This window comes from Sciurus vulgaris (genome assembly GCF_902686455.1).
Source record: "Sciurus vulgaris genome assembly, chromosome: 1".
Taxonomy (NCBI): Eukaryota; Metazoa; Chordata; class Mammalia; order Rodentia; family Sciuridae; genus Sciurus; species Sciurus vulgaris.
This window is the reverse complement of record NC_136461.1, coordinates 123,276,762-123,303,463: the sequence shown is the minus strand read 5'-3', so window position 1 is coordinate 123,303,463 and position 26,702 is coordinate 123,276,762. Positions and strand designations below refer to the sequence as shown.

At 42.6% G+C, this 26,702-nt stretch overlaps 1 protein-coding gene across 4 annotated transcripts in view; it reads left to right on the top strand.

Annotated features, from left to right (window-relative positions):
* Nucleotides 1-2,833: 2,833 nt before the first annotated feature.
* Nucleotides 2,834-26,702, top strand: part of OLFML2B (olfactomedin like 2B) — a 42,715-nt gene continuing 18,846 nt past the window's right edge. Inside the window, exons 1-4 of one of the 4 annotated variants that reach the window (XM_079136558.1) lie at nt 2,834-3,425; nt 6,197-6,460; nt 9,081-9,188; nt 24,949-25,125. In XM_079136558.1, coding sequence (XP_078992684.1) covers nt 3,252-3,425; nt 6,197-6,460; nt 9,081-9,188; nt 24,949-25,125 — 723 coding nt within the window. In that variant the 5' untranslated portion in view covers nt 2,834-3,251. The remainder of the gene's footprint in view (nt 3,426-6,196; nt 6,461-9,080; nt 9,189-24,948; nt 25,126-26,702) is intronic. The other 3 variants (XM_079136559.1, XM_079136556.1, XM_079136557.1) reach the window with 3 other exon arrangements.

Sequence of the window (26,702 nt, the reverse complement as noted above, 5' to 3'; positions counted from 1 at the left end):
CTGGTACCCACCCCCAGTCAAAAATGAGCTTTAAAAGAAAATAAATTTCAGTTCAGTAGAAGGGACTCATGGTCATGCTATGGTTGCTACAGCTCCACACATTATGACCATAATCAAAGACAATTAGTGAGAGAAGTGCCATATGGTATCAGAAAGCTCTACTCTCCTATTTATTTCATTTATCAGGATATAATGTATTGTTTCCAGAAATTCCCTGAAAATCTATTTTATTTTATTGGCCAGAACCAATAAGGTTAGTGCTATCTAAAAGAGACTGGGGAATTGCATGTCTGGCAATGAGGTAATTGAGACAAGCTTAAACAATTATGATTATGTCAAAATTAAGAATAATGGGATGGAGTCAGGAGCTGGGTATAGTGGCATATGCCTGTAATCCCAGTGGCTCGGGAGGCTGAAGCAGGAGGATCACAAGTTCAAAGCCAGCCTCAGCAATTTAGTGAGGCCCTAAGCAACTTAGCAAGACACTGTCTCAAAACAGAAAATTTTAAAAGGGTTGGGCATATGCCTCAGTGCTCAGGGTTCAACCCCTGGTACAAAAAAAAAAAAAAAAAAAAGAATGCAATGAAAAATGGAAAGAGTTTGGGTCCTTGATGACATCAGTGAGATAATTAATAGCCAATTTTCAGTCATCATGGAGAGAAAAACTAAATGTGAATTTGATTAAGCCATTACTAGGAGTCTCTGGTACTTGCAGATGGCTACAAAGGCACTATTTATTAGAGTAATTGGGAATGCATTCAATCTATTTGTAGTTCCCATTCAAACAATCAATATTTATTTAGTGTCCACTAGGTCACAAAGATGGGGGAGCAAAACAGACAAATATCTTGCCCTAGTGGAGTTTACAGTTGTTGCAAGGAAGTCAGACACCACTGAAATAACCCACTATGGAGTACAAATACCTAACTCTCATGCGTCTGTAAAGAAGTACGTGGCACTGTGGGAGCATGTAACAGAGGCATTCCCTGGTGATAGATTCAGGGAAGGCTTTCCTGAGAAGTGAGCATCAGTTTGAGAACTGAATATGTATATTCAGACTGCTATCTCTGCCCAGAATGACCTTTGTCTTTTGCCTACATCTTGCTGACTTATCTACCACTATGTTGAAACCTTCCATCCCAGTTGTCTTCGGTTTCACTCTTTCAAGAAATCCTTTCTGACCTTTCAACTGAAGTGACCTATTCCTTTTAAGCCCCACTGGATATATTCATATCTGCCTTACAATTTCAGTGCTTGTTTCAAGTACCTCCTCTTTCCTACCCCCACTCCTTCTGTAAAAGATGCTCTCATGGTCACAGCAAATGACTAGCAACCTAGCTTGTTGCTTTGGACTTGGCCAACTTTCAAATTTTATGTATGTATGTATGTATGTATTATTATTATTACTTGTGGTACTGGCTATTGAACCCAGTAGTGCTCTACCACTGAGCTACACCCCAGCCCTTTTTATTTCATTTTATTTTTATTTTGAGACAGGGTCCCACTAAGTTGCCCAGGCTGACCTTGAACTTGTGATCCTTCTGCCTCAGCATCCCCAGTAGTTGGGATTAAAAGTACATACCAGCACATTCAGCTAAACATTTATTTCAACTAAGTCCTAAAATTACATCTTATAGATGTTTACCCCCATCTTGTTTCAGAAAAGATTTGATAACTTACATAGAGTGGTGTTTATATGTGTGACATCTTCATAAACCCAGAATCTAGGATTTTCTCCATAAACTGTTGTTTTCTAAACTACCAAAATTTATTAATAATGGGAGTGTAGCTCGGTTGTAGATTGGTAGGCCCTGATTGGATCCCCGACATGGCAAAATAAAGACAAAAACAAAAATCCCCACAGTAATTCTTATTATTATCCTGTCCACTATCATCATGTATACAAGCAGAAGTCTCCTTGGTTACTTAGATTATTACAACCTTTATTCCTTAGCATACGGGCAGAATGCTTGGAATTCTCAAGGACGTGAAATTTATTTGAATGTCTTTGAAGTGACCTGGCTCTTCAACATTTTCAGGGTGACAGCTGTTCTGGAAAGGCAATACCATTAAATTCACACAGTTAATCTTCACAGTGGGTTTATGAAAGGGACATTAATTTAAGAACATAGCAACATAATTGCACATTGTTAAAAGCAGATGCCCTCTTAGAGATCATCTGGTGACAGAACCCCGATACTTCCAACCCAGTTGACAGTAAAAGGTGTTCTCTTCCGCGATCATCAGAAATATCAGAGACTTTAAGTCACTTTCCTTATTTTTAACATTGAGGACACACTCCAGCAGAGAGTTCAATAGTCATCCTCTGGGTGGAGGTATTACTAGGTTCTGAAACTGTGGCAAGCAAACTACCAACACCGCTAAATTCAAAGCTACCAGAGATTACGCCCGGAGTCAAGTACAGGGAAAAGACACACGCAAGAAGAGCAAACGCGCCTTCTCTCCGGGACCAGTTGCAATAAAGGGAGAAAGTCGAGGCTTTGCACCGGCCATTAGTGCCTGACTCCCATCCCATAGGAAAAAAACGCTCTTCTAGGAGCGGAGAGGATGGGTACAAGGAATCCCCAAACTTCAGGGATCCTGCTCCGGGTAACCTCTGCGTTTTTCATTTGCAGTCAAAAGAGGGAAAGCGAGCTTGCAGTCTCGGCCCTCCCCCGCGTGCGCCGCAGCTGAGTCGCAGTCGGGGGCGGGGTCGGCGGGCGCCCCTCCGCCAGAGCTCTGTGCGCTTCCAGGTCCTCCTCCTCCGAGCCGTCACTGGCTGCATCTCCGCGGCAGGCACAATAGAGGCTCCGCCCTCCCTCCGCACCCTCCCTTCGCTGCGCCCTCGCCTCCCGCGCCGCCGCCGCCGCCGCAGCCGCTGTCCGCCTAGCGCCCAGTCCCTGTGCGCCCAGAGGATCCCTGCAGTCCGCGTCTGCCTGAACGCCCGCCTTCCACCTGAACCCTCTCCACCCGCGACGCGTTTGACTAGCCGGTGCCTGCCTCCACCTTCCCGGTCACCTCCTCTTCCCTACTCACGCCTCTCTAGTCTTGGCTAGAGTCGCGAAGAAAGGAGATGCCCAGGGTCTCTGGGGCGCTCCCTCCAGCCCAACTCAGCCGCACCCATCTTTAGAAAGTGCTTGGGACAGCCACTCTCGAGCTCCTGCTTAAACATCCTCTAGCCTCAGTCTTTGCTGAGATCCCCGACCCAAGCCTTCTCCGAAGGGGCTAAGGTCCTTCTGGTCGTGTCCCTCATGGCCAAGCCTCTGCTGCTAGTTCTTTGCTTCTCTCTGATTGCGGCACAGGTCTGGGGGTCCAGCACTCCTCCAACAGGGACCAGCGAGCCTCCAGATGAACAGACAGTGGCTCCTACAGAGGATGAGATTCTGCAAAATGAGGCGGATAACCAAGAGAACGTTTTGTCTCAGGTAGGATACCGAGTTCCACACACCTTCTTGTCCTGGGTGGTGGCAAGGGCCAAAGGATGGTTCTGGATGAAGCATTTGGAAGGAAATGTTTTTCTTCCCATTACCAACGACAGGGACATTTACTTTTCGTTTATCAGAATATTTTCTTAAAGGGAAATGAGGGAGTCCTATTCTCAAACTCTTGGGGTCTTTCAAGGTTACCAAATCCAGAGAAAGGAGAGGAGAGGTAAGGGAAGACTTCACAGAACTCTCTGAGAAGGAAGAAAAGTTTTTGTGTGTTTTGGTTAAAGGGTTGTGAAGAATACTTCTTGTCTATGTGGCTGTTTGTCAGATTTGGAATGTGTAAACAGGCGGGTATGTTGGACAGGAGGCAGATGGCACAACCCATGGGAGATATTTTATGGCCTGCAGTGAGCCGCCCACTCAGAGACATAGGGTGAAGACAGAACTGCAACATGTGTAATTCATGTGAGTTGCCCCCAAAATAGAGGAAAATTGACAAGATCCCAGGTATTGCAAAGGTAGAGTGGAAATGTATATCCCTCAATCTGGCTTACTCTCAGTAGGAGCCCGGTGACAGATGATAGTGACGAACTTTGTAATGTCCATTTATGAATCTAAATCAATCCCCCAAACACCCTGATACCCATTCTATGGATAAGGTTCAGAAAGCTAAAGAGTGGTGGGGGTGGTAAGAATCAAACCATCTGGCAATTTTCAGCCCAGATCTCACGACTGTAAGGAATACTTCTCTCTGGTGTTGATTTTGTGCTCTCCAGAGCTGTCATGATGGTATGCAGTGGGTGACACTATGATCCTCAGGACCAGAGATATCAGGGGAAGGATCCTTAGTGTGTGCCTGTATCTCCATTAAGCCCTCAGACTGGGTCTTGTCTCCTTCCTGTAGAGGGAGCGATCACCTCTGCTTTGAGATTTCTCAAACACTATTCTCATTTTTCCTTTCATAATTATGCTAATATATGTTTTGTGCCCACCCATAACCTCATACTGACCCATAAATCGAAAAGAAACAAAATCCCTCACACTGGGACTCTGGAATATCATCAGCAAAAGCTTTCTTGAAACCCGAGCCTCCAGAAAGGAAGGAACCCACCCAGGGTTCTCAGAGCAGGGTTGCTTAGGAATCCAGGCCGAGTTTCAGAAAATGGACAGCCATGATTTACTATCAGCCCAGAAAAAACAGCTGCTTAAGTCACCCTGAACTACACCTCCTTCTTCCACTGACCCATTCTGTATTTGACAACAACACTAAAGCAAATATTAGTCTTAGAAGAAACCCAACCTTGGCAGGGAAAACTCCCTCCAGACAGCATCCCAAGGAACATTTCTACTCAAACAAGCTTTATGCCTGCCTGCTGGGATCCTCAGTCAAATAAAGGGAACACTTCTGACTGTCTAGGTGGGGAGTCCTGGTTTTGGATATTTAGGACATGCTGCAAAGCAACTCAGGGTTGGGGAATCTGTTTCCCCAGCAAGTGCCCAGGGTAAGAACTCCAGAAAGTTTGCTGTTGTATGTTTTCTTGCTTTGGGAAAGCTGGTAGGAGCAAGATCCCAGAAGAAAGTGTTTAGCATTGTAGAATGCAGCAGGTGTGGACAATTTCCTGGGTTTGGCCTTGGATTTGGGTTCAGAATCTGCTCTAGGAGCCAAATAAACCCTCAGACTGTATAAACCTGTCTTTCTCTTCCCAACTCCCTTTCTCCAACTATATTCTCTTTTATTTTCCTGGTACTAGGGATTGAACCCAGGAGTGCTCTAGTATTATGCGACACCCCTAGCACTTCAGTTTTTCCTTTTTTGAGACAGGGTCTTGCTAAATTGCCAAGATTGGCCTTGAATTTGCACTCCTCCTGCCTCAGCCATCTGAGTCTCTGGGATTATAGACATGTGCCACCACGTCTGGCTCCCTTTCTCCAATTCTAACCCATCATTTGAGTCTCAGATCAAATACCTTTTCCTCCAAGGAACCTTCCCTGGTACCCAGTTGGAGCCTCTGTTGACTTCCACTGCACTTTGTCCCCACTCTTCAGGGCACTTATCACTGTCTAATCTGCCACTATTATTTATTTGCCTCTTACATTCTAGGCTCCTTGAGAACAGACTGTTTGCCTGACCCATCTCAATCTTTAACTGCACTTCCCCAGTCTCTAGAAGGTACTCAATAAGTGTCAAATGCTGAACCAGGAGAGAAACCAGTAGTCCCCAAATCTGAATACCAACTTTCCAATTTCTCCTTCAACTCTTTCTTTCTTTCTTTCCTTTTCAAATCCAAACCTGGATTCTAGCAGACTGCAAGGCTATTGGAAGAATGATGGAGCTCTTTTTTTTTTCTTTTAAATGATTAAAAGCAAAGGCCCCTGAAAATACACAACCTTCCAAGATAAACGAAGAAAGCTGAACTCCGAGTGCCTTCCCGGAAATGTCCGAGTCAGCAAATTGCTTTGTGATGACCTATTCATTCTGTGGTTCAGTTTTGTTTGAGGTGTCTGGCTAGTGTAGGACATTTTTTTAGGTGTATTTTATATGTATATGTTTTTATTGCTTTGATTTGTGAATTTGTTTTCACATAAAATTAATCATACTATATATATTGATCTATAACTTGAGTCACTTAACGGTAGTTCCTGGAGATTTTTCCCATGTTGATATATATTGTTGTTTTCTTTTAGAGTAGGACATTTGACAAAGTTAATGGACAACCTTTTTGAGGAACCTGATATTTGCATAACTCCAGTTCATTTGCTCTGTCTAGTTGCTGGGGGACTATGACAAGGTGAAAGCCGTGTCTGAGGGTTCAGATTGTCAGTGCAAGTGTGTGGTGAGACCGCTGGGCCGAGATGCCTGCCAGAGGATCAATGAGGGAGCATCCAAGAAGGAAGACTTTTACACTGTGGAAACCATCACTTCAGGCTCATCCTGCAAATGTGCCTGTGTCGCGCCTCCATCTGCCCTCAATCCCTGCGAGGGAGACTTCAGGCTCCAGAAGCTGCGGGAAGCAGACAGCCGAGACTTGAAGGTAGGAGCTGGTGGGGGCAGTGCCACAGATGAGAAGGCTCTCTGGGGTCCCATGAGCCTACAGGGCCATGGCTGGGGATTGTAAGACCTTTGAAGGAGGCCAGGCCTTCTCCTTGGAGTCTTGTGTGTGGTGATAAGGCTGATGTTTTGACAAAATGATCAATTCAGCTCGGAGTCTGAGGGAGATGGGGGAGCAAAGAACACTTGCCCCTCCTTACAGAGACTGGGAGGCCAGACCTGGGATCAGCTGCCAGGCCCAGCTGGCCAAAAGAACTCAGTGTTCTCCAGGAAAATTGCTGTCACAATTTCCTGTCAGCTCAGGGTGGATATTGAAGATGTAAAAGACACAGAGGAGCTTCTCAGTCATTGGCATCATTGTTGGAATGACCCAGGATGAGAGGCCTGGGGCCCTCATCAAATGGATTCTGTGATCATACTTTGTAGGGTGGGAAGCTCAGACCCTACCTAGGTATCCTTACTGACTGACTTCATGTAATACCCTTGCTTTGCTCATGAAGTGGGGTGATGGAATAAGCTTGGTTTTAGAGTTAGACGCTTGGGTTTAAATCAGTGCTGCATAATCTTGCTGAAGTTACTAAATTTGTCTGACCTCAGTTTCCTTGAATAAAATGTGGGAATAATATCTACTTCAAATGAGAATTCATGAGATGACAACTACAGAGTGCTTGGCACAATGCCTGATATTCACTGAGGCATGACTGTGTAAATGAATGAATGAATGGTCATGTAATGCACTCCTGCTGTGCTTGGTAGCTAACACTCAGCTACAGGTACTCATTGGTATCTCTTTAAGCAGTCATGTTTATCAGTACAAGAAATGGCCCAGGATTTGGCCATATTGCTTAAAACTGCAGTTCAGCCATGAATCTACTTTCTGAACTACATCATGGTCACTTAGTTCTAGGGTTGGACTCTGGGCAACTTCTGGAATCACATCAGGCAAAATTCCTATTAGGAATCAGAATATCATCCCATGTGTACTAACCTGCTATGGCCCTTACCCAGCATCCAGCTGTCTTCCTCTGCTGCAGAAGAAAGAGAACTTCTAGCCAGGTGCACTAATATACTCCTGTAATCCCAGCAGCTAAGGAGTCTGAAGCTGGAGGATAGCATGTCCAAAGCCAGCCTCAGCAACTTAGTTGGGCCCTAAGCAACTTAGTAATACCCTTGAAAATAAAATTTGAAAAGGGTTGTAATGTGGTTCAGTGGTTAAGTGCCCCTGGGTTCAATCCCCGGTACCAAAAAGAAGGAGAAGGAGAAGGCGAGAGGAGAGAGGAGAGAGGGGGGAGAGGGAGGGAGGGGGGGAGTGGGAAGGGACCTTCTAATCATGAATATTTCTTTGGAATTTTTCATCTAGAAGCAAGGCTGGGAGGTGAGTGGGGAACAGATAGATTGCAAGTAGTTTACCCAGCAAACTCTTCAAAGGTCTGGTTCTTGATAGGGAGGCTCCATTTAAGCATATCTCATCTGCCCCCATTGCCTGTACCCTCATGCCCTGGATGCTACCAGAGCCTCATTCACTTTCCTCCCAGGGACTCTATACTGTCAGGGTGACCATATTGGAAAAAAAAATGAGAAGGTTGGATGCCCTATGGTAAGTAGCTACCTCAGACATGGGCCATTAGGTCTCTCTCTCTCTCTTGTTTTTTTTTTTTTTTTTTTTTTTTTTTTTGGTGCGAGGGACAGTTTGGTACTAGGGATTGAACCTAGAGGTGCTTTACAACTGGACTACATTCCCAGCCATTTTTATCTTATTTTAAAAGAGATTCTCACTAAGTTGCCCAGATTTGCCTCCAACTTGCCATCTTCCTGCCTCAACCTCCTGAGTTGCTGAGAGTACAGTCAAGTGCCACTGTACCCAGGACCATTGGGTCTCTTTTACCCCAGGATCAATTTAGTTGTCCCCACCCCCTGCCCAGGGCCCTTGTACATGCTAGGCAAGTCTTCTAACACTAACCTATATTCTTACACTAGCTGTATTTTTTGAGATGGGTTCTTACTATGTTCTCCAAGCTAGTCTGAGACTACCGGGTTCAATTGAGTCTCCTGTCTTGATCTTCTGAATAGATGGAACTATACTTGATGCTATGCCTATGAACTGACTTTTTGTGCTAAGGAATAATCTATTGGTATCTTCGGGGTCCTTTGTAGACAATGAAGATGAGGGTCTCAGAACCATATCCTGAAGTTATTGATGTGTACACTTTGTTGAGTATTTGTAGATTACTTGTTGTGGGCCAGGTACTCTGCTAGATATCTTGAGGAAACAGAGATGAAGCTTTGAAGGAGCTTACAGTCTAATAGGAGAGATGCATGTGACTGATGGATTTCATAAAAGAGGCCTAAACAGTTTGTGAGGATGTTTCAATCTTGAATTTACTTGTTCTTGTAGGATTCTTCCATTTTCTTACCCAAATATTTCAGAAGGCATAATACATCATTTGGCTCACCCCCACAAATGTGTTTCTGAGGGCTACCTCTCAATTCCTGGCTAGTGGCTTCCTAGTGTTGAACCTACAACATGGAGATCTGAAGGAAACTTCTCCCGCTGTGGTCTGTCTACCCCAACCCTGGGCTAACCTCTGAATCTTGTTTCATAGCTCTCCACCATCATAGATATGCTGGAAGGAGCTTTCTATGGCCTGGATCTCCTGAAGCTGCATTCAGTCACTACCAAACTGGTGGGGCGAGTGGATAAACTGGAGGAGGTAAGGAAGATTCTGATTTCATTTTCCTTCCTCTTCCCCTTCCCCTTCCCTTTGCAGTCCTGGGAATTGAACCAGATCCTTTCACATGCTAGGCAAGTGCTCTTCCAGTGAGTACACCTTCAACCTTTTTTATTTTTTATTTTGAGGCAGGGTCTCATTAAGTAGACTTAACCCATTCTCTTCTTTGGAAAGAAAAAATATATTTTAAAAAATGTATCCAAAATCATACCAAATTCTTGGTGACAGATAATGAATGAAATAAAAATGTAAAAACTTTATTCTTTTCATGTATAAGAACCATATAAATAATGTATTTCTATTTTTAGCTTGACTTCCAGGGAACTCAGAGCTAAATGATATGTAAAATTACAATAAGCATCTTACCTCCAGTTTTAAGGTAGAGTCATCTGCCTCCTGGGAATATGGTTGCTGATTTGTTCTGTTTTTTGTTGTTGTTGTTGTTGTTTGTCTGTTTTTTAACTGTTCTAGTGCATATCTTTCTGTGTGAGTGTGGGTGAGAATGTGTGTGTACCTCATCCATTTGAGAGAAAGAAAACATAAAAGTGATTATTTTGTTTTAATATTATAATTATTAAATATTAGTTGTACAAATAATGGGTTCCACTATGAACCTTTGTTATCCCCTCTCTTTTCTTTCCCTGGCCTCTATTCCCGTTCCCTTCCCTGAAAGCCCTCTTCTGCTTTCAGGTCATCTTTTTCAAATTTTTTTGTTTCCTTTCCTCATAATCAGAGAAAATATATTTGTCTTTCTTTGTCTGGTTTATTTCACTCAACATAATGTCCTACAGTTTCGTCTGTTTTTTTTTTTGCAAATGACATGATTTTATTCTTTTTTTATAAACAACTTTATTTTTAATTGATATATATCAGTTGTATATATTTGGGGTACAATGAGATGTCATGATATAGGTATATATATTGGAATGATTAAATCAAACTAACATCCATCAGCACATTCTTATTACATTTTTATGTTAAGAACACTGAAAATCTACTCTTAGTACCTTTTCCCCCCTCCCCACCAGCCCACCTCTCCCCTCATTCCCCTCTGCATAATCCAAAGTTCCTTCATTCTTCCCTACCTACCTCCCACTATGGATCAGCGTCCACTTATTAGAGAAAACATTCAGCCTTTGATTTTTTGAGATTGGCTTATTCCACTTACATGATATTCTCCAGTTTCATCCATTTACCTGCAAATGCCATAATATTCCATTGTGTATATATACCACAGTTCCTTTTTTTTTTTTTTTTTGGTTCTTTTTTTTATTGTAAACAAATGGGATACATGTTGTTTCTCTGTTTGTATGTGGAGTAAAAGCATACCATTTGTGTAATCATAAATTTACATAGGGTAATGTTGTTTGATTCATTCTGTTATTTTTTCCCTTCCCCCTACCCCTCTTTTCCCTCTATACAGTCCTTCCTTCCTCCATTCTTGCCCCCCTCCCTAACCCTAACTCTAACCGTAACACTAACCCCTCCCACCCCCCATTATGTGTCATCATCTGCTTATCAGCAAGAGATCATTCGTCCTTTGGTTTTTTGAGATTGGCTTATCTCACTTAGCATGATATTCTCCAATTTCATCTATTTGGCTGCAAATGCCATAATTTTATCATTCTTTATGGCACCACAGTTTCTTTATCCATTCATCTGTTGAAGGGCCTCTAGGTTGCTTTCATAGTTTAGCTATTGTGAATTGAGCTGCTATAAACATTGATGTGGCTGTGTCACTGTAGAATGCTGATTTTTTTTTCTTTTTTGCAGTGTGGGGATCAAACCCAGGGATTTGTGCTTGCAATGCAAGCACTGTACCAACTGAGCGATCTCCCCAGCCCTAGAATGCTGATTTTAAGTCCTTTGGGTATAGGCCAAGGAGTGGGATAGCTGGGTGGAATGGTTGTTCCATTCCAGGTGTTCTTAGGAATCTCCATACTGCTTTCCAAAGTGGTTGCACCAATCTGCAGTCCCACCAAAAATGTATGAGTGTACCTTTTTCTCCACATCCTTGCCAACACTTATTATAGCTTATATTCTTGATAATTGCCATTCTGGCTGGAGGGAGATGAAATCTGAGTAGTTTTGATTTGCATTTCTGTAATCGCAAGAAATGATGAATATATTTTCATATGTTTATTAATCAGTTGTATTTCTTCTTCTCTGAAGTGTCTGTTACAGTTCCATAGTCCATTTATTGATTGGGTAATTTGTTTTTTTGGTGTTAAGTTTTTTGAGTTTTTTATATATCCTGGAGATTAATGTTTTATCTGAAGTACCAGTGGTAAAGTTTTCCCCCAATCTGTAGGCTCTTTCTTCACATTGATTGTTTCCTTTGCTGAGAAGAAGTTTTTTAGTTTGAATCCATCCCATTTATTGAGTCTTAATTTTACTTCTTGTGCTTTAGGAGTCTTGTTAAGGAAGTCAGGTCCTAAGCTGACATGATGAAGATTTGGGCCTACTTTTTTTTCTATTAGGTGCAGGGTCTCTGTTCTAGTGCCTAAGTCTTTGATCTACTTTGAGTTGATTTTTGTGCAGGATTAGAGATAGAGGTTTAATTTCATTTCTTTACATATGGATTTCCAGTTTTCCCAGCACCATTTGTTGAATATGTATTTTTTTTTTTCCAATGTATGTTTTTGGTACCTTTGTCTAGTATGAGATACCTGTATTTATGTGGGTTTGTCTCTGTGTCTTCTATTTTGTACCATTGGTTTTCATTTCTGTTTTGGTGCCAATACCATATTGTTTTTGTTATTATTGCTCTGTAATATAGTTTAAGGTTTGGTATTGTGATATGATTTTATTCTTATGGCTGAATAATACTCTGTTGTATGTATATGCTTTCTCTATCCATTAATCTCTGGATGGGCATATGGGCTGATTTCATATCTTAGATATTGTAAATAGTGGGCTGGGGAGATAGCTCAGTTGGTAGAGTGCTTGCCTTGCAAGCACAAGGCCATGGGTTTGATCCCAGCACCACACACACACAAAATAAATAAATAAATAAATAAATAAATAAATAAATAAATAAATAAATAGATATTATAAATAGTGCTGCAGTAAATGTGTATGCATCTTTTGAATGACTGTGTTTCTTTTGGACATATACCCAGAAGTCATACAGCTGGATCATATGGTATTTCTTTTTTCAGTTTTTCAAGGAAGCTTCATGCTGATTCCCAAAGTTGCTGTACATTTTTTTTTTTTTTTTTTTACATTCCTAACAACAATGTATAAGCATTCTTTTTCTCCACATCATCACCCGCGTTTATTAGTTGGTGGGGTTTTCTTTGTTTTGGCTTGTTTTTGTTTTTGTTTTTTGTTTTGGTAATAACCAATTTGCATTTCCCTGGAAGCTAAAGATATTAAGAATTATTTTCATATATTTTTTGGCTATTTGGACTTCTTTTGAGAAGTGTCTGTTCAGATCATTTGGCTATCTTTTGATTGGATTACTTATTACTTTGGTTGTTAGGATTTTTTAAATTCTTTGTATATTCTGGACATTAATACTTTGTCAGATGAATAGCTGGCAAAGATTTTCTCCCATTCTATAGGTTGTTGTCTCTTCACTCTGGATTGTTTCTTTTTCTTTGCAGAAGCTTTTTAATTTGATGTGATCTTATTGTCAATTCTTATTCTTGTTTCCTGAGATATTGGAGTCTTATTCAGGAAATTGTTGACTGTGCCAATATTTAGGGGTGTTTCCCCTGTTTTCTTCTGGTAGTTTCAATATTTCAGGTCTGATTTTTGTACAGGATAAAGGGGTCTACTTTCAGTCTTCTACACATGGATGTCCAGTGTTCCCAGCACCATTTGTGAAGAGGCTATCTTCTTTAATGTGTTTTTGGTGTTCTTGTTGAGAATCTGTCAGCTGCAGATGCATGAATTTATTTCTGGGTCTTCTGTTCACTTGGTCTGTATACCTGTTTTCATTCTAATACATGCTGTTTTATTACTATGGCTCTATACTGTATTTTGAAATAGGTATTGGGATGCTTCTAGCATTATTCTTTTTGCTCAGGATTGCTTTGGGTATTCAGGGTCTTGTATGCTTCCATATGAACCCTAGGATTATTTTTTCTAGTTCTGTGAAGAATGCTATTGGTATTTTGATGGAGATTATACTGAGTCTGTTGAGAGCTTTTGAGTAGTATAGATATTTTAACAATATGAAGAACGTGGGAGGTCTTTCCATTTTCTAGTGTCTTCAATTTCTTTATTTGGTGTTTTATAATTTTTGTAGAGGTCTTTCACCTCCTCAGTTAAGTTTCCTAGACTTTTTTTTTTTTTTTTGAGGCTATTTGGAATGGAATTGTTTTCTTGATTTCTTTTTCAACAATTTTATTATTGATATACAAAAAGGCTACTGATTTTTATATGTTGATTTTGTACTTTACTGAATATGTTTATCAGTTCTAAGAGTCTTTTTATGGAGTCTTTAGCCTTTTTAAAGTATAGAATCATATCATCCACTGGGATATTTTGGCTTCCTCCTTTCCTATTTGTATCCCTTTTATTTCTTTCTCTTGCCTAATTGCTCTAGCTAAAAATTCAAGTACAATATTGAATAAGAGTGCTGAGAATGGACACCCTTATCTTGTTCCTGTTTTTAGAGGAAAAGATTTAATGTTTTCCCCACTCAGTATGATGTTGGATATGGGTTTATCAAATATAGTCTTTATTATATTTTGGTATGATCCTCCTATCCTTAATTTGTTCAGGATTTTAATCAGTAAGAGGTGTTAAATTTTATCTAATTTTTCTGCATCTACTGAGATGATAATGTGACATAAAAGTGATTTATAATGAGTAATGTTCCTTCATTGGACATTCAGGCCGCTCATGCTCAGGAGGGATGCCAGTCTGCAGTGCCAGTAATGTAATGTTCATAGTCAAAGACACCACATCATTCTGATTGGGTTTTGAGGAATACACAATTGGTGCCATAATGTTCATCTAATGATGTGTGATATGATGGTAAGAGTTATAGTTATGGACATAACAATAATGGTGATATTGTTTTGTTATTGTGATGCTTTATTTATAAATAAGAAAGTTTAGTCACCAGAAAAGTAATGTTCATCATTCAACCCTATTAATTAGAGGCTTATGGATATCTTTTATTGACTGGCATCTAGTTTTTGGACTGATATTTAAAATAGTTTCCAAAGAGCTGCTCCTTCAAGTAGAAATCTTTTCTTTAATTTTCAGAATATTACTGTAAGTGGTAAATTTAATAAAGGAACAACTACAAATGTATCAGTATTCCTCATGGGAAAAAATGGACTTTTGAGGATCTATTATGGGGGTTCCTTGATAAGTGATTTGTAGATATGAGATGTAAAAAATGTAAAAATTTCTAGTTTGTGGCAGAAAGAGTGCCTGACTGAGTCAACACAGAGTTACTCTTTGCCTGCTATTCCCAAGCAACTGTATCTTAGGTTTGCCATCTGTGAAGTGGGAATGGTACTCTATCTACTTTGTATGCTTCCTGAAGGAATAAAATGTACACTAATTATTATGAAAATATTTTGAATTGATTAAACATGGCACTTGAGTTGTGACCAAGAACAGACTGGGGCACACATTCGTGCATTCCTCCGCCAAGAGAACTAGGACAGAGGTGATAAAGCGTTGCAGTTAAAAGGATTGTTCTAGCAGGTTCCTTCTATTCCTAAAAATTTTCTCAGGAAGTGAACCCCAGCTCCTTCTCCACCCACCCTTAGGTTTCACCCCTCCAGCTCTGACTGTTGCCATTTTGCTCTTGGTGAGGTGATAGATCCACAGTCACTTCAGTTATCAACTTAAGGAGAAGGGTTAGGGTGCTGAGCCAGAGCTTTGTAGATATGTTGATGTGGCCAAGTAGACCACCTCAGCCTCCATTCTCCCAGAGGGGCTACCTAAGAGACTTAGAACATGAGATGTCTTGAATCTCTCCTTCCCCAACATTGAGAACTAGAATGATAAGATTGGGAATGGTCAACACCATCCTGCGCCCAGTGGACTTCATGCAGGCATGGACTCTTCCTCCCATTAAAACTGCTGTCTGATTTTTCCAGAAGGGTTCAAAAGGAATTGAACCAGAGTCCAATATTTGACAGTATCTATGTTTCCTGAGCCTCTCTACAACTATGCCCCTTTAAAAAAAGGATTGTATTTCTGTAGGATCAGGGGTGGTGGCAACTTCTGCTTTTACCTGACCTTGGTAAACATGTGGTTTTCAGTGTATCTAGAGAACACAGCTTGGGAAAGATAGCTGTGGGGGAGGAGCAAAGTGCTTGGGAAGCCTAGGTCAGGCACCCAGCCTCTGAGGGGGCCAGTGGGCTGGGTTTTCTTCAAGAACTGCAGTTCATCCCCAGCCTTATCTAGCAGCAGAGCCTCCTGTTGACCAAAGGTAGAATTGTGGATGAATTTGAGCAGTGCCAGCTCAAATGTGTGGCATCCTGTGTATAGGAGCACAGTAACTAGAGTTTGGCCAAAATGAAGTTTATTTATTTTTTAATTTTGGTACTGGGGATTAAACGCAGGAGCACTTAACCACTGAGCCACATCCCAGCCCTTTTTATATTTTATTTTGAGACAGTCTTTTTCAATTGCTTAGGGCCTCACTAAATTGCTGAGGCCGCCTTTGAACTCAAGATCCTCCTGCCTCAGCCTCCTGAGCCACTGGGATTACAAGCGTGTAGCACTAAGCCCAGCCAAAACGAACTTTATTATATGGATGAAAAGATCTCTTTTTTCAATAGTGTGGTATATTTAGTAGCAAACACTGGACTTTCATAATAAGTATATATATTTGTATAGCATTTTATAGTTTCTAAAACATTCCATATACACTTAGCCCATTTATTCCTGTGAGCTAGGAAGGATGTGAGACCTAAGGCAATTAGATGAATCCCCTGAGATCACAGTAGAAAGACGTATAGGGTTGGAGCTCAGGTCTTCTGGTTCCTAGTTCAGGGCTCTTTCTAATCAACTGCATAAGTTCCTTTGAATCATTGTTTTCTGCCCTGTAAGCATCAGTTTTTCCTAACCAGAACTTGAAAAGAATAGTTCTTCCAAGGGAATTTCTAGGCAGAACTGTGGCTGCATCTCATAAGCCCCATTAAATAGGATTAAAGTTGAGTTAGGGAAGGTCCCACCCAATAGGAGGTTTTCCAAAAACAGACAGTCCAAGGAGACAGGGTGCTGTGGTATGACAGGAGGGTCTTTGGATGGGCTCAGACCCATGGAATGGAGTACTGTATCTTGGATTAAGGTTGTCTCCTGGCTCGTGCCAGCTGTCTGTCTGGAGTATACAGTAATTGAAAAGGCAGAATGTTGGGTAAATGGAAAAAACATTCCCTCTCCAGCCTGGCTCTGCAGAAGGAATGGAAGTGAAATTCTGCTCCAAGTCCTTGGATATTCTTAAATCCCAAGGGGAATTCTTTGAAGGTCAGACAGGACAACAAGGGTCAGATTGGAGGGGCTTTTTGCCCGAGTCAGATCAGTGTTTGGCAGTATAAGTGGGCACGTGTGTGTACCTCCACCTTGGGTACAGAGGAGGATGTAGGAATGGAAACTTCATTTGCAGATGAAAGGGGAAGGAAGGAGAGAGAAATGAAATCCAAACTGTTCAGAACCTCACACTTGGTAAAATCAGTACTGGGAGCTCTGCCTAGTGTGTTGATTTGGTTTAAATTTTTGTTTTAAATTGTGAAAAATAATACCAGCATAGAAAAGTGCATGATAAGTATTCAGCTTGATAACTTATTATAAGGCAAATACCCCTGTAATCATTATCCAGCTTCAGAAATAGGTCAATATTCACATCCTCAAGGCCCCCTGATATGTATTCTACTCATCCTTCCTTCCTGAGGGGATCCTCTCTATTTAGAGGCTTGTATTTTAATTATCTTCCTTGTTTTTCTTTAGAGTGTTCTCATATAAGAATGCATCCCCAAATCTTCCAAAATAGTCCTCAAATAAACAGTTTTGCCTGCTTTCTTCTTTCTTTATTTTTTGTACTGAAGATCAAACCCAGGGGTACTTTACCACTGAGCTGTATCACCAACCCTCTTTTATTTTTGAGACAAGGTCTCACTAAGTTTCTGAGGCTAGCCTAGAACTTGCAATCCTCCTGCCTCAGCAACTTGAGAAGTTGCTGCAGTTATGGGCCTACACCAGGATACCCAGCTGCCTAATGTTGCCTGTTTTTTTTTTTTTTTTTTTTTTTAAGAGGGAATTTATTATTTTTAATTTTCAAATTTTTTATTGGGACATAATATATATTAGTGGGATTCATTGCATATAGCATGATTTGGTCACCTTTATTCCTCCTCTTTCTTTCCCCTCTTCCTTCCCCATTTTGCTTGTGTTGGAATTTTAAATATACAGAATTCTACAAAATTGTGTATCTGTTAGTGAATGTGTGTGTGCACATGTGTTGGACTTCTCTTATTCAGTTTTATGTTTTTGATATTTACCTATATTGTTTTTGTGTCTTGTTCATTCATTTTTATTGCTATTATTCTATTGTAAGACTATGCAACAACTTATTTATCTATCTCCTAATGATAGATATGTGTATTTTTTCCAATTCATAAATGGCCCATGAACATCCCTGTATAAGAACATCTGAGAAGGGAAAGAGAATACAAGAAGTGGGGGCGGGGGAGGCGGGTACAGTGTTGGATTGTAGTTAGGCAAAGAGCACAGAAGCCAGGGAAGATGAGAAATACAAGTCTGAAAGGAAAACCTGTACCTTCCAAAGACAAAGATAAATCCTATTCATTGCATATAGACCCATGTCTGGCATTGATTCAACTGGAGAAAAAACTTTCACCCCGAACTCCATGTGCACCAGAGACTTATAGGCTGCCCAGATCTAAAAATGGATTTGGGAGGCAGCAGGACTAGAAGCATGGGATAGTACTGCTTTCATGAGCAGATTTGTTTCCAAGGTGACAAAAAAGACTGAGGGACAGATTATAATCTTTAGCATCAAAGCACTAATTGAATTAAATTATTCCCATAAAAGTTGCAAATCTTTGTAGTGAACCCTTCTTCCCATTCTAGCTGTAGTATACCTGTAAACATTTATAACTATGTGGTGTGCTTATGACTGTGTGCATATATGCCTTCATATATGTGTGACTGCATATCTCATGCTCTTAAAATAGATGAATTGTGCTGGGTGTGGTGGCACATGCCTATAATTTCAGCAGCTCGGGAGGCTGAGGCAGGAGGATCACGAGTTCAAAGCCAGCCTCAGCAAAAGCAAGGTACTAAGCAACTCAGTGAGACCCTGTCTCTAAATAAAATTCAAAATAGTGCTGGGATGTGACTCAGTGACTGAGTGTCCCTGAGTTCAGTCCCAGTACACACCCCCCCCCCCCCCAAAAAAAAAGGGTGAATTCCTACAAGCTTTCACAGTGTGGTATCTCATGGAAGCTCTGCCCCTGGTGGTGACTATTCTCTTCCTTTTTCACCATCCTGCTAAAGTTTGTGTACTCCATCCAATGGGTGCAGATGGGCACCAGGGAACTTTGTGTGTCAGTTGAAGGCTCACTCCTCAAAATGTTGCCCCCACAGAAGATTTGAAATCTGTTATGGATTTACCAGACACAGAACTGGCCTGCTCCTCAGAATGTGGAAGCTTCTCTCCCAAGCCTAAAAGTTCCCTGGCTTTTGTGTTTCTGGCCTACAAGGCAAGATCAAAGTAGGATTCCTGCCCTGTGAGGATATATCTTTTTACCAAGTAGTAGAAAAATGTAATTTTCATCTGTGCATGCCTGGCAGAGACTTAGGGGAGCTTATCTTTCCAAGTCTCCTCTTTCCCCACCTCCTTGTGCTCCCATCGAGACACCCTAACTTGTCTCTCTCTCCTGATTGAATCTACTTCTGCAGAAGGGTTCATGGTCAGCCCTTTCACTCTTTCTTCAAGTGCAGACTTAGAGAGGAGTGTCGCTCACCCTGTCCACCTGAAGTGAAAGAAGGCAGAGGGCTGGAGATGATGTTTCTAAGATACATTTAGACTTTAACATTATTTAATTCAATTTATATCTTAATATGAGTTCAAGCCAATGTATTACCTCTCCTGGGGTTATATATACTTGAAATCTAATTTGCCACCATGGAACGTGAGCTTTTTTCTTCTTGGCTTAAGGTGTAAGAGTCAGCCCTCCATCTACTGGCTTAGGAGTAGCTTATAGCTGCCAGGATATGAGGAGTATGTGGCTATTTTAGGGGACGAGGTTTCCCCTCACGCAGAAGTTCATCATCAGAGGCCTGGGACTTCTTGCTCTGCACTTGTTTGACTCTCCTTCCAAGCTTGGAATCTTTTGAGGGCAGCCAGGGTCTAAGTCCTCTTTGTGTCCCCAGTCCTAGCCCAGCACCTGACGTGGAATAGAAGCTGAGCAGCTGTTTGGATGACTGGGGGATTTAACATGGCAGCTGGCGTCTCCCTTACCCCAGGCCTGCTTGCCTGTCTCCACCAGCTGTGGTTAGAGGGATTGGACCCCTGCTGCCTGTCCTGCCATCAGGAGCACCGGCTGTTTCCAGCTGCTCTCCCCCTCTAGCTCTCTTACCAGGGGGTTGGAGACAGCTGTCGATTGGGTGCCTGTTCCAGGCCATCTGGTTCTTGTTGGGTCCTGGAGGGCTCAGAGGGGGAAGGGCAGGGTGAGCTAATGAAACTGAGAGCCCTTGCACTATGAGCCCAGTCACCCTCATGCTTGCTCACTTCACTCCTACAGGAACCAGGTCTCCTTGGCCCTTAAGATTTTCATCTGCACCAGATCTCTGCATATCCAGCCATCTACCAGTAGGCCTGACACCCACAGGGTCTCTCTGGAAGCCTCCTTGGATGCAGTGGCACATGCCTACTATGTGATTTGAGGGACAGAGTTTGTCCCACCTGCAGTCTATCCTGGTCTCCTCCGACAGGTGTCTTGTGCCTCTCTCCCACATACCAGTCTTGGGTCTTCTCCTCCTTCCTGGCCTAGTCACACCACCGAGCTTTTCCTTCCTTTCATACCTGTGTATGTCTATAGTCCTCTTTTATGCCAGGCACTCATCCATTTTCAATACTAAGCTTATCAGTATAGGTGTCATCATTACTTCTTTTTTTTCTTTTCTTTCTTCTTCCTTCTCCTTATCCTCCTCTTCCTCATCTTTCTTCTCTTCCCCTTACACCCCCAATCATTTTTTAAAAAATTTTGAGACAAGGTCTCACTAAGTTGCCCGGCTGGTCTCAAACTTGCAATCCTCCTGCTTAATGTCCTGAGTTGCTGGGATTACAGGCATCTGCCAGTGTACATGGCTCATTACTTCTTTTCCCAAAGATCCTGGAGAAATTTCATCACTTCTAGCCTATGGTTACATTATCAGGCCATGACCGTGGAATGGATTTCAGCAGCATTGTTTCCCTCTGTACTCCCATTCACAGAGACTGGACAGAGCCCTGAACTGAGGTCATCTTTCCCCCTAGACACAATGTTTTTGGCTCAAACCGCTGCATGATCTTACCCAGGCATGCACACACTTGTCCAAGAACTGGACAAGGTCAAGGTTGAGTCCATAACCAGGGTAGCCTTTTCCTATGCCCATTCCACCAGTCTGCACATCTGGTTGTGTTAGCCCACCTACAGTCACTCAAGCTGTGTCCTGACCAGCTGTGCTCACCAGTGTTCTGATGGCCAGCTCTACCCTCAACTCCACCTGTGTTCTGGTTCCCTCTTGCCAAGGGACTCTACCCAGTTTACTTGCTTCCTGTTCTCTGCTCTCTGTGTATCTGACTGACCCTGTCCCCATTTGTCAATGTGGCCTTTTTCTCAGCAGACAACCTCCTGTTCCCAATTGCACAGTCCTCCAGCATGCCCCTTCTGCAGGGTAGCATTTGTTCCATGAATACCTCTCAGTTCCTTGGCTCTACCTAGCTCAAGGAGTCATGACAGAGTTCCCAGATCTTAATTGTGTCCATCCTTCTGTCCTAGTCCTCTAACTGCCTCTTCTCCCCACCCTCCCTCTTCACAGCAGCAGGATCCTTGGTAGAGACCATGTGGCATGCTGGCTTCTGCCAGATAGGCACCCTTCCCACCTCCTCTACAACCTTGATAGCCCTGCCCACAAGTTGAGTTGCATACACCATAAATGTCACAGTTGCAGCTGTCCCAGGTCATGGGGTTCAGTTGTTTGCCAGGACAGGATCTAGAGCACTCTGCATAAGCAGCATCCCCTGCACCACCTGAAAAGTACCCACAGAAGGTCCTTCGTGTGAGGGAGGCAGAGCCCTAGGGAGGAGTGGGGGACAAGGCAAGGCCAGCAACCTCAGGTTGGGGTGGGGGTGGCCAAGGAAGGGCAGCTGCTCCTGCTGCTCTTGGGACACCAGCCAGCTTAGCCCAGCAGGCCAATGGGGTGATGCCACTTCTAGTCCAGTGTTTATTCAGGCAATGAGGGCTTTGCTGTTCCCTTGAGGGGAATAAACTATACTGCTCCTCTGGGTTCTCAGAGCCAGAGCAGCCTCAAACCTTCCTCTGTGGAAATCCAGAATAAAGGCTCCTTACTGAAACCAGAAGGAGTCGGAGATTATAAATCAGTGAGCAGGAGGCCCTCTGGGGACCAGAAGGCAGGAGGCAGGAGCTGCGTTTGTGGGGCTGCCCCTTGTCTCACTTGGGATTAGTGCTGACTGTTTTAAGGTGTTCAGAAGTCAGGTGAGAACTTATTTCAAATAAAAAATATGCCTAGGCCAAGCCATCCTGTCCACCCAGAACTACCAGCACTTTTCATTGAGTCCTGTGTCCACTGCAGGGAACCAAAACATAGGGCGGCAAATGTGGACATGCCTCAGCCCCATCCTCAGGGAGACATCATCACGGTGGCTGAGGAGTCAGTACCTGCATCTATCAGGTTGCCCTGACTTAAGGCAATTCTTTTCACTAGTTGATTTTCTTGTTTTATTGCTTCCCACCCCCTGTTGGAGGATGATCTTCACTAGGTGAAGATCTTCACCATGATCTTCACCATGTTCATTGTTCTTGCTCACACTTGATCCCTCAGTGCCAGGACTGGACACATTAATGCAATAACAACACACTGGATCTAATGGGCTCTGTTATCTTAGGACAACAGAACTACAGCAGGGACATCCCCTGTGCTGTTCTTGGCAGGTGCTTATGGATCACAGAAATGCTTGAACCCCTGTAAGATGCCAAGATCTCAGTCCAGGGAAGACCTGCCCTTCTCATGGCCTCTCACACATTTCTGCCCCCTTTCCAGCAGCCATACTTAAGGTGGCACTTTTTTTTTTTTTTTTTTTTTTTTTTTGCGTGGTAATGGGAATTGAATCTAAGGGCTCTTTACCACTGACTGAGGTATATCCCCAACCCTCTCTACTTTTATTTTGAGTTGTTGAAGCTGACCTGACATTTGTAATTCTCCTGCCTCATCTTTCAGAGTTGCTGGGATTACAGGCAGGCCTGCACCACTGCCCAGTTTTGAAAATCTGCATTTTTATAAACTCCTGTATGTTGCTGATGCTACTGGTCTCTGCAGAGGTCAGGGCCAGGAGGCTGGGTGCTGATTCAGCTCAACAGCTTTGAGGGGCAGGAGTATACTGGGGATTCCATTGAGGGCCTCGCACATGCTAGGCAAGTACATTACCACTGAGCTATACCCCAGCCCTTCTTAAAATTTTATTTTAAGACAGTCTCATGAAGTTGTCCAGGCTGGCCTTGAACTTGTGTGATCCTCCTCCCTCAACCTCCCAAGTAACTGGGATTAAAGGAGTGCACCACCATACCCAGCAAGCTCTTCCACGTTTTAAAATGACTTTCAGCTGGAAAGGTAGCTTAGTAGTTCAGCAGTTGTCTAGCATTTGCAAGGCCCTGTGTTCAGTCCCCAGTACTGCAAAAAAGAAAGAAAGAAAAATTATAAAATGACCTTCAGCAAATCACAGCCTTATTCGGGGCCTCAGTATTCTTCCTGTGAAAAACTAGGCTTGATTTCTGGGGTCTTTTTCAGTTATGACATTCTGTGAAAAATAACAACCACTTAGTATGTTCCATGTACATCTGTGTGTATTAACTCACTCAATCCTCATAAAAATGCATAGGGAAAGTGCTAGTGCTATACTATTCCCATTTTCCAGACAGGAGATTGAAGCAGAGGGAATTTAGGTAATTTGCCTGAGATCCCAGATCTAGGAATAGCAGTAATGAGATATGAACCAGTTTCCTCCAGAACCCATGCTCTTAACCATTGCACTTGACTGCCCTTGACAACCTCCATCAAGAAAATTGCACACCCAACAAGACCACTCACTCTGGGAATTCTCAAAACAAGACCTGTTTCTCATGCACTTTTGCTCTCACAGCTAATTCTGTGCAATTTACAGAGGCTTACTTGGCTTAAGCCCCATAGAACACAGTGAGCCCTTCCAGGGCTCAAAATTTGGCATGCATTGAGATGTCCTGAGAATGGCATGGCCAATAGTTCTGGAGTCTGGTTAGTTTAACAAGCACCTACTGGGCTTCTTGGGCAGCCCCTGTAAGAGCCACTGGAGCCACCGTGTCTGGGTGTCACGGTCTGCCTGGATATATACACATTGCCCTGGCTCTGAGCCACCAAGACTTCTCTCTAGGACATTAGCAACATCTTACCCATCTGCAGGGCTTTGCCTGGCAATGTCTAACTTTACACTTCCCATGTCTGCCTGTTAAGAAGGATGGAAAGCAAACACATCCTATATTTTACATATTTGCTTCCTTTACCAACCGCATAAACAGGGCTCAGAGAACATCACATCAAATATTTTAGATGCTCATGGAAACCTTAGTTTAGGGGCCAAAATTGGAAAGTGTTGGATCTCAATGCAGTCAGATTTCTCTAAAAATAACTCCAGGAGACAGAACTTTTCTAAGTCTGTCAACAGCTTTCCTATGATTCAGATCCTATTCCGTGTTTAACTTCTGCTGGATGTTGCCTCTGCTGTCCCCAGCCCACTCTTGCCCTGCTCTGAACTCACTAAACCTCACAGTTAGCACTTATAGAATTTAGTGTGGTCTATAATCCAGGACAAGAACCCCAGAAGCATTTAGAGCCTTCCTTTCTGCCATACTGCACCTCAGACACTCAGAAGTCACTCGCCAGAACTGGTTGACTGAAATGTGTAGTTTTGTTCCTTTCTGATATGACCCAGGTCTAGAACAGGGCTAATTTGCTAAGGAGTCATTTAGGGAAACTTCTCATGGGTGAATAGACATGTTTGAAGCTAGTCTATCAATTGCCTTTGTAAATGATGCTGAAGCTAGGAAATAGTTTGCACTCCTTAGAATAGCAAACTGAGTAGATTTTGGGGGCCTGTCTTCTGAAATTGTTTAGAAAACCTTTAATTGAGCAAATGATTCAAGTGTTCAGGTGAAAAGACTTTTTTGTAACGTTCTTCTTCACTGGGTAAGGCAGACTATACAAATGGCAGGAAAAGAGCCAGGTCTCAGACAGTGGAATGCTATTAGAAAAACTATGGTGGTTTAGATAATATTTCCAGCAGTTGGATATCCTGTGCCTGGCATGAGGCTGGGCACACTCCTGGGTCCCAGTCACTTACTGGCCTACTTCTCAGCCTGTCTGTTGTGTCACTGTGCTCTGAGGAGTGTCTAGTCTAGTGTGTCTCTAGGCTCCATGCTGCTGGTTGCCACCTGCTTATCTTAAAACACTTTAACGGATTCCCTTTTCAAATCATCTCTCTTCCCAGGAAGTTTCTAAAAACATCACCAAGGAAAATGAGCAAATGAAAGAGGACATGGAAGAAATTCGAACTGAGATGAATAAACGAGGCAAAGAGAACTGCTCTGATAACATTTTAGACAGCATGCCAGACATCCGCTCAGCACTGCAGAGGGATGCAGCAGCAGCCTACGCCCACCCAGAGGTACAGCCCCAGCCTCCAAGGGCCTCTCATTACAGGGGTGGGCATCTCTTATTTGCATAGAGCTTTTCAGGGTCCTGTCTTTGGCAGTTACCGTCTCATTTCATCTGTACATAATTCCATAAGTGTGCTGGGCAGGGGTCGATCCTCTTTGCTTTACCCTGAAGTTCGGAGAAGTTCAGTGAGTAAGTGTCAAAACCAGGACTCAGATCAGGATTCTCAAGTCCCAGCCCCATTCTTTTCATAATACCCATCCTGCCTTTGTGAGCAGCCTTTGCACTGATAGATAAGGACATACGTGTTGCCTAGCATGGGATCATTCAGGCTCATTCCTGCTGTCCTGGCATCATTAATAACATCTTTTCTTCTCGGAAATGTCTCAGCTTGGAAACAATAATTATATGGCCCCCCATTTACAAAAGACTTGGTCATTTGCTACATACTTTCACCACTAACTGTGTGGTCTTTGCCACAGCTCTGGAAAGCAGGCAAGGCAGAGGTCAATACCCCTATCTTGCAGATGAGGACACAGATCCAACAATGTTCCTTATCTCCCTGGCTCAGTTGCAAAGTGATGGCAGAGTCTCAATCCTGTTTCTTCCCATCCAGTTCTGTCCCCAGCATGAAGGGCTACACTTGCGGGAAATGGAACACTGTCTAATATAATTTGAGTGATGCCAAAAGACCTGCTTGCTTAAAAATGCCTCTACATTTGGTGCCTGTTTCTTTTGGCTCCAGTAACTACCAAATTATGTTTATGTGCTAATGATTAAATGTAATGAACCAAGTTATCTACTAAAGTGATTGCCAAGGAACAGGCATTAATTTGGACCATAACCTAAACATGTGGAAGAGGAAACAAGTAAATTTTGGTAGCAGGACTAGAAGAGTCCTTTTAGTAAGACATGCTGTTTGCAAGGCTGGTCTGGATGAAGTATTATAAAAGGGTCCCAGAGACAGCAGCATTTCAGAGAAGCCTTGCTAACTTTAACTGGTTACTAAGAGTCAGTGGTGGATGCACACTGATGTCTGGGGGGTAAATTCTAGGTGTGTCATGGATGAATCCCCCCAGCTAAGGAAAGTTGGTCTGGATATGAGTTGAGCAAGGTCTGCATCACTTAAGTCCCTAACCAGTTCCTCTGTGTATTGTGAACAACATTAGGAAGTGTGTTAGTTTTCCATTAATGTAACAAAACACCTGACATAATCAACTAAAAAAAGAGAAAAGGTTTAATTTGGCTCACATTTTCAGAGGTTTCAGTCCATAGTTGGTTAACTTCATTGCTTTTGGTAGAACAAAGTCAGGCACCTCACAGTGGCTAGGAAACAAAAGAGAAGAAGAGGAAGGGGCTGGGGTCTCATCATTTCCTCCAAGGGGCATACCTCCAATGACCTAACTTCTTTCCACATCTTAATGTTTCCATACCTCTCAAAAATACCATGGACTGGGGCCAATCCTTTAACACATGGGCCTTTGGGGGACATGTAAGATTTGAACTACAGTAGGAAGCATTACTTTGTAGAAGTTATGAATTGAGAGGAAGGAAAGCTGGGTATGTGGTCTCAGAACTTTTGGGTAA